The sequence below is a fragment of the Crocodylus siamensis genome, chromosome 3, assembly GCF_052110815.1.
Source record: "Crocodylus siamensis isolate JL-2025a chromosome 3, ASM5211081v1, whole genome shotgun sequence".
Taxonomy (NCBI): Eukaryota; Metazoa; Chordata; order Crocodylia; family Crocodylidae; genus Crocodylus; species Crocodylus siamensis.
Genome location: NC_143397.1, coordinates 220,510,050 through 220,522,829, shown reverse-complemented (window position 1 = coordinate 220,522,829; position 12,780 = coordinate 220,510,050). Strand labels below are relative to the sequence as shown.

The following is a 12,780-nucleotide window of genomic DNA, read 5'->3' as shown; positions in this document are numbered from 1 at the left end:
CACATCATACTGAAGTAGAGCTGGAATGGGCCTCACAAGGTCAGCTAGTCCAGCCCCCTGCTCAAGGCAGGACCATCCCAGCCAAATGTCTGTCTAAACTGCTCTTGAAACTTCAGGGATGCTTCTCTAGGTAGCCAGTTCCAATGCCTGACCGACCCTCATAGTCAGTTCTGCCTAATCTCCAACATAGCCAACCTGGGATTTGCCTTTAAAGTCCAATTCATTCTGCACAACGTTGTTACCTTTAGAATATGAGGGAAGGAGCAGAGTGCAACTAATGAATTAAAAATTGATGAATGTAGTGTTCTAAAATGCCCACAAACACCATGAAGCTCTCCATTTAAAAATAAGAGCATTTTATTTATCATTGCATAGCTTATTTCCACTGTTGCGTTCTTAGAATTTTGGCTGGTTACTAAACTATATATGCTCATCTCAGTTTTTATCTGCAATCAATGCAAACTCAGCATATAAAACATTGGGCCCAAAAACATTTCATCCTCGGACACAAGGAAGTGTGCTATGTAGCGTTGAATGGCTTTAACAAAATAGCTCTGTTAACAACTTGTATAAATATACCACATGTTTATATACTTTTGTTAAGAAATGCTCATCAGTATCTTAGTCTGTCTTCCAAAGCTTCCATCCTCTTTGTTATTTCTTCCAGTAGGCATAAGTTAAGGTAGAAAAAACATACCTTGCATGTGACTTATCATAAAACAGTTTGCCCTGCCATCTAAAATAATCCAGTTTTGGGGTGGGGGGTTCAGTCTAAAATATAGGAGGTAAAATTCTTCTAAAAGGTAGTAATATGACCAGATCAGTACATGTTAAACTTACAAACTTGTTTCTAACGAGCTAAATGCTATAGTTAAGCTAAACGTGCTCTGCCTTTGATCACAGCTTTCATATTTTTTTTTACTCAGCATTTTGGCATGTTACTCTGACACTACTGTCATTGTACTTTTTGCTGCTGCCATGTCTCAGACTTGTTACAGAATGAAAAACACAATTGTGCGTGGAGTTTTTCTCCATAAAATGCTAGTGGTTATGGGCTTGTAGTCTTGCTTTCATATTACCAAGCTTGCCTCAAGTTTTTGTTTTTCCCCTATTTCCTTTGGTTTACAGGCCTAGCCATAAGAGCACAAGGAGCTATACAGCTAAATAATACTGCTAGCTACAAAAAAATTTTGAATTCCTTTTATCTGCAACACCATTACTAACTTAGAATAAAAACAAGTGTCTGCACACAAGCCATAGGCCATTACTTACTAAGGGATTTGGTTAATTAAAAAACAGGATAAAATAAGCTTGTATTGCCACTAAATGAACAATGCTTGGGACTAGCTAAAATAAAACAGGGTTTCAGTGTTGAGCAGTTGTAACCCGCTATAAACCAAGTGCTTCAACAGAAAAAAGAACCTTGTCCTACATCTAGGCAAGGGGTGTACAGGAAGATAAATTATGTGTAACTGCTTTAGATAATTTTTTATTGAGCTAGAAAGTTTGAATCCATATTTGAGTGCTTGGGGCACTTTAGAGGAGGGAACATATAAGAGGACTAGCAGCTGCTGTCACTACCATTGTCTTTGGGGTGAGCCAGGAGGTATTCTTGGGGATCACCTGGATCAGGCCACATAGGTAAGAAGGGCTATAGAAATGTATTTACTTTCCACATCCTGTCAGGGCTTGGTTATGATCAAAAACATTGTGACCTGTTGTGGTCTTAATTGCTTGCAACAGAATTGCTCTATTTTTCCATGGTCAAGAAATTTAGTGAAAGCTAGGAGCAGGCACTTCCACATTTCTAAGGGGTCTAAAAAGGTTGATAACTACTGGTCTAAGCCTTTAGAGTCCATGCTACTTCAGCTTCCTTTTTGAACATGTAGTCATGCTTTAGGAAGCTGTGGTTCTTGTGCCCACGTTTTGGTGTTTGCCACCTTTTGGCTGGCTTTGGCAAAGATTGCATGCATGTGTAACTCCTTGAAAAAAATGTTGCTTTTCTGTCTAGATGTTGTTTTTTTACCTACTGTTCTTCATCCTCAATACTTCTCTTTACTGAAGGAGAAAAGTGAGTAGGGTGTCTTATTTGACTACCCAAACACCTTTCACAAACTCATGGAAAATTCTTTCAAAGCACTGAGGTAATGGGGCCTCTGAAAAGTATACACATATTCAACACTTTTGTATTTAACATTGTAAGTAATAGGGCTTGTTTTTAAAATCAGCATGATTGTTCTGGTATAATGCTTTTTTCATTTGGAATATTATTTTAAATGACTCCTTTCATCTGAACACATTTCCTTCTGTTCTGCCAGTGTTCTGAATGAAACAGAATAACACAAGACCGATAACTGGTCAAATTCAGTTTCCATTTTCATCACTGCCTCTAAAGATTTTTGGTTTGCTATTCAAGTGTTATGAACAATGAAGATGAACTCTATTAAAGAACATTTGGGCCCTTTCCTGAAGGAGCGGCTGATTCAAAATCTTAAGAACCTTGCCTCTGGCTCACTTTCCTAATACCGCACTGCTTTGTGGGTCATAGAATACTCTAAACTTTGCACTACAAAAGCATGGTTCTGGGTAGCATCCTCTAACCTTTTTCCCCTTCTGCATAACTTCCGTTATTTCTTTGATCTAAGAAACATTCAGAAAGGATATATCGTTGAGTTAGTTTTCTTACTTCAGTGGTTGCATAGTTCTGGAATGTCACAAGACTTTCACATTTGCAGTGGTCTTTATCTTTTGGAGGATTTGCTGGAAAAACAAACATTTTTAAAAGCTGTGATACATAAAATGACACGGTAGTGAAGCTACTAATCCACAATATATTCAATGTAGCTTCCTTGCATTGAAACATGGAATAATACCAAAAGGATCATTTAACAAATCCTAATTGTGTAGAATTAGTTGCATTAATTGAGGATTGTGGAAGAGTTAACTAGGGTAACATGAAGAAACCGGTAATAGAGGGCTGCTATGGCACAGGTGTCTGTCTAAGATTTTCCGAACTTTGTGTATCTTTCTTAATCTGTGATCAAAAGGCCTGGTGCCTAAAGATGTAAATGACAATTACCTGATGTGCCTGTTGTCTTTGACCAGCTCTCTTCAAAAAGATACTTGTGGTGTACTGCAAAATTGGAGCAGGCCAGGAGGTCTGTGATGGTTATGGTAGCAGCTTCAAGTCCTGCAAAAACAAAAACACCCCGAAAAACAGAGATTATACAACACATCTGTTCTTTTTTTGTTGACAATGCTACTTCATGTAAGGCTAGATTATGCCACACTTTTATGCCAGACTTCAGTAAGTGAACTCATCCATTTTAGTGGGAGCTATTTATGAAGTACTACTCAATGGATTTTTATTTTACCCAGAGAAGTTGAGGATTTCAAAAACAACATCTATTTACTCTGTAGTGAATTAAGGCCTGGATTGTAGATGGAGTTTGTTAGTCCCCAGCATGTTGGATCTGACTGACATGATTGTAAATAAAATTAACTATAGCTGGGGTAGAGAAGTAACAGCATCTAAATGAACATGGTGATAAGGTGAGAGCATGCGGCTTTGGAACAGGTTCGGAGCATCACTGCAGAAGTTCAGGGGTGGGGGGAGGATCTTTGTCCAAGTCTCTGTCTAGGTGGTTGGTTTACCCTAAAGAAAACTGGAGTGGGGTGAGGGAGGCAACATGACACCGGTGAGGGGAGCAGATCACCTAGTTAAAGCATCTAACCTGAAGAATGTTGACCAGGCTTGGGAGGGCTCCCTGCTGATGCATCCTGATCTTCCACAGCTGTCAGAAATGATTACCAAAATGGAATGAGACCATATTCAGAGAAATGTAACTGTGCACAAAATTCTGATATAAAGAATAAGACCCTTTTTTACTGAACAGATTTTTTCTTACTAGCAGCTTATCTCCCTGTTTGTGGTGAGTAGGTAATGATGATTCTTACCATGTAAATTGGAGAAAAGGCAGTGTTGCCCTTAAGTGCTCTAACAGAACCTTTTAGCTCTACTTACCAGAAATATTCTGTTGCTGTAGTGTTTCTAGTTTTAATGCTGCCTTCAGAGAGAACTTACTGAAGCTGAGTTCTCATTTAACATGGGGGAGTTGAGTGAGGCAACAAGTCACTCATTCTGCTTCACAGTTCTCATCAAAATGGAAAGTAGCAATTGGCAGGTCACAGGATAGGGGAAGGCAGGATAAAGCAGAATTTTAACTACCACACTAGGATAACTGACAATTCCATCACAGCAAGAACTGTAGATGCTTTTATTTCCTCAGATGTGAGTGGTACATTTCCCCACACTTAATACCACTAGATATTTTGTAGCGGGAGCCTTTGTTCCCTCTGTGATTGGTTTTCCAGAATTTTAACATCTTGCCTGTAGTAACTGGTACACTGGATAGACCAAGCAAGACAAGTAAGACCTTTACAACTATGAGTGTAATGAAAATTGGCAACTTTCTAAAGAAAGGCTAAAGACTACAAGAAATGATAGAACTATTTCCCAAGAGCCCTCTGGGTTTTTTGCATTTTGTGAAAAACTTTTTCCTTGCATCCACAGCAATACCTCCATATCTATCTTCTTCTCATATAGAATATAAACTGGTGTCAAGTCTTGGAAGTCGTAGCAACTAAAAAAGCTGGTCTTGGGCATGTATAATGAATAAATGAAACTGCAGTTGACTTGGCTGTAAATGAGGGTCTGGTCACTTTAGTCGGGGAGTCAAACAGATGGATGTGTTGCCACCTCCGTTGCTTTATTGGGTGCTATTGGCTAAGTGCTATAAACACACTGACTGGGCGGGCTGATAGGATCAGATGGATATTCCTACACTGTTCTGGGCACCTAACTTCAAGTAGTGGGGTCTCATTTCTAGAAGTGCTGAGAACTGTTTTAACTAAAAATAATAGGAACTGTGGTTTGCACATAAGTGTTACATAGTGCTAAGTACTGAAAAGTTAGGTCTTGGGTGTCTGAAATTGGGCACCCAAAATTACTTTTGATGTTATATGTTTATGTAACTCAGTCAAACACCAGTTAACTATGAATATTATCAGGTCCTCAAGAGTGCTGTGACAAGAAATTAATTCATATTAGTTAATTGGGTAGCGCTCCCATAAAATAGTCATAAGCACCACAGAAAAGCCCATGAGGAAATTAACCATCTTCAGTAAGGAAGAATTTCTTTACTGTCCAAGCCCCCAAGGTCTGGAACAGTCTGCCAGCGGAGGTGGTTCAAGCGCCTACATTGAACACCTTCAAGAGTAAATTGGATGCTTATCTTGCTGGGATCCTATGACCCCAGCTGACTTCCTGCCCTTTGGGCAGGGGGCTGGACTCGATGATCTCCCGAGGTCCCTTCCAGCCCTAATGTCTATGAAATCTATGAAATCAGTAAATACACCCACATTTTGAACAGTGAGAACAAAACAATATTTAATAGTTGTCAAGTGAGGACAGCCCAGTTTCTTGTGTAGGAGAAAAGCCACAGAAAACACTTTCTCAGGATAGAAAGGAAAAAGGCCATGAACCCCAATTTTGTACTGCTTATTCATTAAACAATATAAATCATAGCCCTTTAGCTTGTAAGAGCAGGCTAGGATGGGTTTTCTTCTACTTGGAAATCCTGGTTATGTTCCCGGTTCAGTCTGCCTTGGGAGAACCATGACTACAGGCTGGGGGATTTGGGATAAGGCTTTAAGCTTCTTGTGACTGAAAACTCCCTACTTTGGGTAGTTGGTTTGTGGTGGCAGATCATAACTCACTCTAGGAAAAGCTGTCTGCACAATCTGAAAGGCACCCGATACAGCTCCAGAGGGAGCAGACGGCTAGAGACCATCTAGTAATCCCTTAGTTGAGAAGCTGAAATAAAGTTGCTGGATGTACAAAGAAGGACACAAATCAAAGTTACAAAACAAAGTAATCCAATGAAAGTGAACAGTTAGCCTGTTCCTCTGCAGGAGGCAGGAATTTCTGGTGACCTGAGCTGAAGGGAAGGAGTTGGTCTTGAAGCATCCAACAAACCCTGGGCTGCCTCTGAATTCCACAAATCCAAGTCAGTTCCCTATTATGAGAGGAATGGGGAAGAAGCTGTGCAACAGACTAGTGGGACTGAGGCTTGCTGAATACTGGAGGACAAGTTTCTACTTTAAAAACACTAGAGGGCAGGATTGACTTAAGTTTTTCTAGCAAGTCACATTTCTGAAAAACTAAATGAAATATATGGCGATTAAATGGTGCTGCAGCTACCTGAAGGATATATTTTCTGCATGGACCGCCAGGGTAGATGGTGTACAGAAATTGGCAGGGTAGCTGCCAGAGAATTTTGGACTAGAAATCTTGCCATGTTTTTAAGAGTGTCATCAGCTGTTTGTTGGTCCAGCAAGAGGATTAATTTTATGCATATTATTTTTCTGCAGATCAGAGGGACCTACCAGTAAGATATTTAGAATTGAGGAAAGGCAGAGACTAGACAGTAAACAGGTTTCTTAGACTCTTTTTCCCCTGTAGTGTGCTCTCTTGCCAGCCAGTTTTGTACAGCAGAACCAAAAAACAAACAAAACTTCCCCCTGGAATGATTAAATGCAGTGAAAATGAAGCAACCTCTTGAGATTCCTGATTCAGAATGATATATGAATGAATGAGTGACACTTAAGGGCTAGGAGTATTTGACTGGGCAGAGAGCATAGCCTGGTCCCTGGTGCACAGATACCCCTTCCAACTCAGATTCCCTGTTGTTTTTACAAAGGAGCTCACAGGCGAGTGTCTCATACTTGTTACACAATGTGTGGGTCAGATTCTGAACTGGAGAGCCAAAGACCTGGGCTTCTTACAAACTGAGGTTCTCCCTGTTTACTTCCTGATTATATTTCATAGATTTCATAGACATTAGGGCTGGAAGGGACCTCAGGAGATCATCGAGTCCAGCCCCCTGCCCAAAGGGCAGGAAGTCAGCTGGGGTCATAGGATCCCAGCAAGATAAGCATCCGATTTGCTCTTGAAGGTGTTCAATGTAGGTGCTTGAACCACCTCCGCTGGCAGACTATTAAACTACTTGTTTTGGAAATGCTAAAAAGAACCCTTAAATACAAAGCTACTAATACAGGCCTAAGAGCAATTCAAATTGCTCAATAAAACATAAATAATTTTGAATATTTTCCCCAGTGTTCTAATGAATTAAATCATGTTGCTTTAGCAGGGTGCGGTTCAGTGAGTTGCTGATCTAACTGCAGTACAGGGGGAGGGTATATTCCCAATCCTTTTGGGTTTTAAAAGTGTATGTTTTATAAACACCTTTACTGGAATTGAGAAAAGAAAAGGAAAAAATGATCTGTGCCTTTGGCCCTAGATTAAGGTTTTATGTTCTTCAAATGTTAAGCAGTCAAAGTATGACTCTTGCTGAGTTACTCAAGTTTCTCATGTTTCAGATAAACCACTATGTGGTATATCCTGGGCCTGTATTATGAAGGAGGTTAGACAACATAATTCTAATGTTCTGTCTTGGTTCTGAAATCCATTACTAGAAGTAGCTACAGTATTTCCTTTTCTATTTCCTTTTTTCTCAGTGAAAGTGGCATATGTTACCTTCACAGATTCTCTTTTTTAGCTTTTCACTTATCTCCCCCATGGAGCTGAAATCCTGAGCATAGAAGAGATGTTTGTCTGATGGCTCAGAAGCAATTTCCCGCAGTTCTTCCTCAATTGCTTTTCCTATTCCAACGGCATAGATGGTTATACCTGGGTGCGAGAAAAAAAATGCATGCTATTACTAACTAGAGCAACATTCAGATCCGCCACCCATTTGAAAGGAAAATGCAAGTATTAATTAATTACCTAGCATCACAAATATGGATACAAAGATGATGTTTGGATAATTCCAGCTACACATTGCTTAGGTATATACTCAGTGGCTCCACCACCAGAACTTCTGGTGGCAGCAGCTTCCCCACCAGGTAAGCCAGACTGCGTGCATGCTCATGTGCTTCTGGCCAGTCTGCATAGCAGCTGGGACACCACAAACAAAGGGCACTTCAGGAAGCCATGAATAGGCCTTGGCAGCTGACTGCAGGTCTGGTAATGTCTCTCACACCTTCAGCTGGCTGCTGGATGGCAGCAGAAGCCTTTGCTTGTTGAGATACTGTAACTCTGCCAGCAGAGGTGCTGCACACACCAGTGGCAGAAAGATAGTGCAGAGTAAGCTCCCAAGTTCTGTGTTTCATAGAATCATAGAAGTCAGGTCGGAAGGGACCTTGTAGATCTTCAAGTCCGACCCCCCGCCTGGGCGGGACAAAAGATTGGACTCAAATGAGTCCAACCAGGTAGTCATCAAGCCTCTTCTTAAAGATCCCCAGGGTAGGAGCCAGCACCACTTCCCTAGGAAGTTGGTTTCAGCTCCTAGCCGCCCTGTGAAGTAGTTCTTGCGGATGTCTAATCTAAACCTACTCTCTAATAACTTGTGTCCATTGTTCCTTGTCATGCCAGGGGGCGCTAGGGAAAACAGTGTTTCCCCTAAACCCTTCTGGTCCCCCCTAGTGAGTCTATAGACAGTCACCAGGTCCCCCCTCAGCCTTCTCTTGTGAAGGCTGAACAGGTTTAGGTCCCACAGTCTTTCATTGTAGGGTCTGCCCTGTTGTCCCCGGATCATGTGGGTGGCCCTCCTCTGGACCCTCTCCATGTTGTCCACATCCCTCCTGAAGTGGGGCGCACAGAACTGGACGCAGTACTCTACCTGTGGCCTGACCAGCATCGCATAGAGCAGGAGGACCATCTCCCTGGCTCTACTTGAGATGCATCTGTGGATGCACAACAAGGTCCGGTTAGCCCTGCCAACCGTGACCTCACATTGTCGGCCCATGTTCATCTTGGAGTCAGTAATGACTCCAAGATCCCTTTCTGCCTCCGTGCTCTCAGGAAGGGAGTTTCCCATTCTATAAGTGTGCTGCTGGTTTCTACTGCCTGTGTTGTTCTAGTAATGGAGTGCTTTACTGTTGATTTTATTAACCAGAAATGTTCCAGTCTAAAAAACCCTAGAGGCTTGGCTGCCACTGACAAATGAACCTGAAAGAGCACTGAAAGAGCAGATGCAGGGAGAGAGAACATTTTGGATCAACCTAAGCAGTGGCACTGACAGCCCCTAGAAGGGAAATTGGGACATTACATACACACAAGTCTTTTTAAAAAAAAATTTATTTAAGGCAGGGGTTTCTAGCTTGCTTGGTCTCCTGGGCCAGTTTTGGACTATTGGACTCCACAGGTGAAAGGGCAGGCAATGGCTTTTACCTCTCTGGGTACCTGAGCTATTGTATTGAAACAGGGATACCGGCACCTCGAGGAGCAGCACCAGCCAGATCTGGCCCATGGTCTGTATGATTGAAGTGCCTGGTTTCAGGGGATTAATGCTCTTTTTCACCCTGAGAGCTGGGCTGGGAGAAATAGCTCTCGAGTTCCTCTCATGAGAGGGATGTCAAACACACTGTGTGTAAGATGGAGCGCTCTTCATATCCCTTATTCCAGCAGTTGGCATGAAACTTGTAGTCTAACCTGAGTAAAGTAGAGCGTGAATCGTTCAGAGCTGGGTAGTTCACAACCCACTTAGTGGATAGAAGGTTGCCAAGGCGTATATTCCAAAGGGCACCTCTTCTCCACGCAGTTGGAGCGCAGCTATGGCTGTGCACGGCTGACTGGAATGCCCTTTGAAATAAAAGCTGCAGCTATGACACCTCATTGAGTCCCTCATAGGGGTATACAGAGCCACAACAACTACCTAACTAGTTCACAAATCTTCATCTTCAGAAAAGGGTAAGGAACCTACTCTGAGAATTATCCAGGTTCTACTATACTTGTTTCTGGTTATGTCAGGCCTGGCATTAGAAAATGCCCTCACTGTACTGATGCCCAGGATTTTTAAGAATAGTGTTTAATGTTGAGCCTTGTCCTATCAGCAAAATGTCACTGTGAAATGAATACATGATATTTGCCTGAGATCCTAGCTGTTTTGAAAAAATAATGCAGCAATAATCTTTCAAGGCCGGAAGCTCTTTGTAAGAAAAAACTTCACATAGAAGGCATCAGATAGCCATGCCTCCATGCTTTGTTTCAGATAAGATGTAGGATGTGGCATTTGCATATGTTCCTTCTTTATTACTGGTTGATAACATCTGAGTACCCACTCTGAATTCTATCTCTTGCCCTTCTGGCAGTGCAGAAGGGCATGATGATATAATAAATGCATCTTGTCTATCTCCACTTTGAACATTATATTATGCACTGTCCTTATTTTCTATCAAGATTGTGTCCGACATTGTGCTAGCCAGGAAAATAAAACATCCAACTTATTACAGAGGCTGATTCAGTTTAATGAATGGGACCATTCATGCTGAGGTCTGTTGCTTTTTAAAGACTTGTTGATATCAGTAACAGAACATTCAGGGCCAAATTCATACTCATAGAGACATAGCCTACAATGGGATTACACTGGGGAGGTATTTGGCTCATAGTGTCTCACATGCAAGTATATGTGATCCAAAACTGATGTGTTCTTTAGTAAAAGTGAGACTGATTTGCACTGCTCTCCAAATCCTCTATTCTACAAAGTCTGCATGGTTTGATGCAGACTTCCAGACCCTACTTGTCTCAGTACTAAAACCATGAGTTTTCAGTCCAATTTTCAAAAGTTTAAAAAGGGGCATTTTATGGATTTTTGAGACTGCAAGCTATTGTCCCTACTCTGAACATTACCCCACTGCTCCTTTCTCATCTTGTAATTTTACTTCCTTTCTTCTCATTACAAGAGGGATATCACCTGGGCTACAGGAATTGGTGTCACTGCTTGCATTCAGCTGTGCATCATCACTTGATCAAGTGATAAAATGGGAAGTGATAATGGATTCAAATATCCCCTAGGGGTTTGGCAACTGTATTTGTCACAGTCCATCACCCCACGTATTAGAAGAACTGTTAACAAAACAGAATTTGATTGTTTTGAGGAAAAAAATCCCCTCCCCCTTTTTTTGTGGAAAGTTTGCAATTCTTTCAATCAGCTCTGTATGCAGAAACAGTGATTCTTGTTACAGGTAACTGATCAGAATGGATTTCTGTCATCTTGCTCCTGGAGTAGAACTTTACAGGTATACCATGAACCATGTTTACTGGTCAAAATCACCAGTCTTTGTTTAAATCTAAGCATAATCTCTCATGCGGCTAGACAGACCTCTACATGCTTCTTTTTCCCCACAAGGACAGTAGATAGGGACAATAAAGCAATTTATAATTAATTCCAAATCTGTGATGTACTTTAACAATAGTAGTATGTAATATGGTATCTCTGCCAGGTGGTTCTTCAGTGGAACAGTGCATGTATGGTATTCTGAGACTTTCTTGTGTGATATTTAATTCTTCATCCAGGTTAAGTTCCTCTATGCATACATCCAAAGCATGGCACAATATTCAAGGTAAGCCAGGAAACTACTGTGTACTGAAGTACGCAACCCCTGAAGGTTCAACATGTAATTCTTTGTGGTAAAACTGATTCTTTCCTGCAGAGGCTACAGCAGTACATGCATTAGCCAGTGTCTTGATCAAGGTACATTGGAACATTTTATTCATAATACTACCCTAAAAAACAGTGACGAAGAAGTTGCAGCTTACCATTCTGCTTTGCTTTGCCAGCCCACTCAGAGACTTCATCTTGGGCTCGTCCATCTGTAAACACAATACAGACTCGAGGGACCCTTGATAAAAATGGCCTTGCCCCTTCTGCTTCAGTAAAGCTTCTCTCAAACATTTGTTTCAGGGCTAGTCCAGTCATGGAACCTTTCCCCATGTATTTCATTTGGGATACAGCCTTTTTCATTTCCTTGGCTGTGTTGAATTGTCTTAATGTAAACTCTGTGCGGACTTGGGTGGAATACTGAAGCAAACCAACTCGAGCAGATTTGGGAGAAATCTCAAGCGAATCCAAGATTCCAGAGACAAACTGTTTCACAATTTCAAAATTATCCTGCCCAAGACTTTTTGAACCATCAATCACAAACACCAGATCAATTGGGCCTTCAGTACATCCTGCATGAATAAAATAAAAGCAAAAAATTAAGATAGCAAGACAGACCAGTGATTAGGGCTTTAGTCTGGAACTTGGCACCTGTATTAAACTCATCCCCTGTGAGCCTGAGCAAGTCAATAGGGCCCAATTTTCAAAGATGTTCAGATACCTAAGTCTCACTAAAAATTAATAACAACCTGTCCTTACCCTGCAGCTCTTCCCAAGTCCTATGTCCCTGATTGGGGAGTCAGGGCCAGGAGCTTCCTGCTGCTGGGGCAGGGGGACATTGTTCCTCCCCCAGTGATCCCTGCCAGCCCTGAGCTAGCACCCAGTTGGAACCTGGAGCCCCCCCTGGTGGCACCATGGGCCCACTGCATGGCTGCAGAGAACTGGATGCAAATCTGCTGCTTAATTCCCGCCTGTGTGGGCAGCTGCCAAAAACCCTTACTTTGGAGTATCTTACACCAGAGTAAATTCAGGCAGAAGTAAGTGCATGTGCAGATGTGCCCTTTGTGTTTTAACCCCATTTTGTAAACAGAAATCACTGGTAATACATTCCTAAGTCCCAGGAGTGCTGTGATGCTAAATTCGCTAATGCACTGATAATCTTAGATATTACCTTGACCAGTGCCATGGCTAGTCCTTAAATCAATGTACTAATAGTTCACTGTCAGTTTTACAAGAAATGAATTATTATAGCTTATTATGAAGTTTTTCTCTGCTGAAA

At 41.6% G+C, this 12,780-nt stretch overlaps 1 protein-coding gene across 1 annotated transcript in view; it reads right to left on the bottom strand.

Annotated features, from left to right (window-relative positions):
* Positions 1-335: 335 nt before the first annotated feature.
* Positions 336-12,780, bottom strand: part of MATN2 (matrilin 2) — a gene marked incomplete at its 5' end in the record, with an annotated part of 105,410 nt that continues 92,965 nt past the window's right edge. The window contains 6 exons of the mRNA XM_090037709.1: positions 336-666; positions 2,665-2,760; positions 3,080-3,190; positions 3,735-3,794; positions 7,598-7,750; positions 11,660-12,073. Coding sequence (XP_089893835.1) covers positions 614-666; positions 2,665-2,760; positions 3,080-3,190; positions 3,735-3,794; positions 7,598-7,750; positions 11,660-12,073 — 887 coding nt within the window. The remainder of the gene's footprint in view (positions 667-2,664; positions 2,761-3,079; positions 3,191-3,734; positions 3,795-7,597; positions 7,751-11,659; positions 12,074-12,780) is intronic.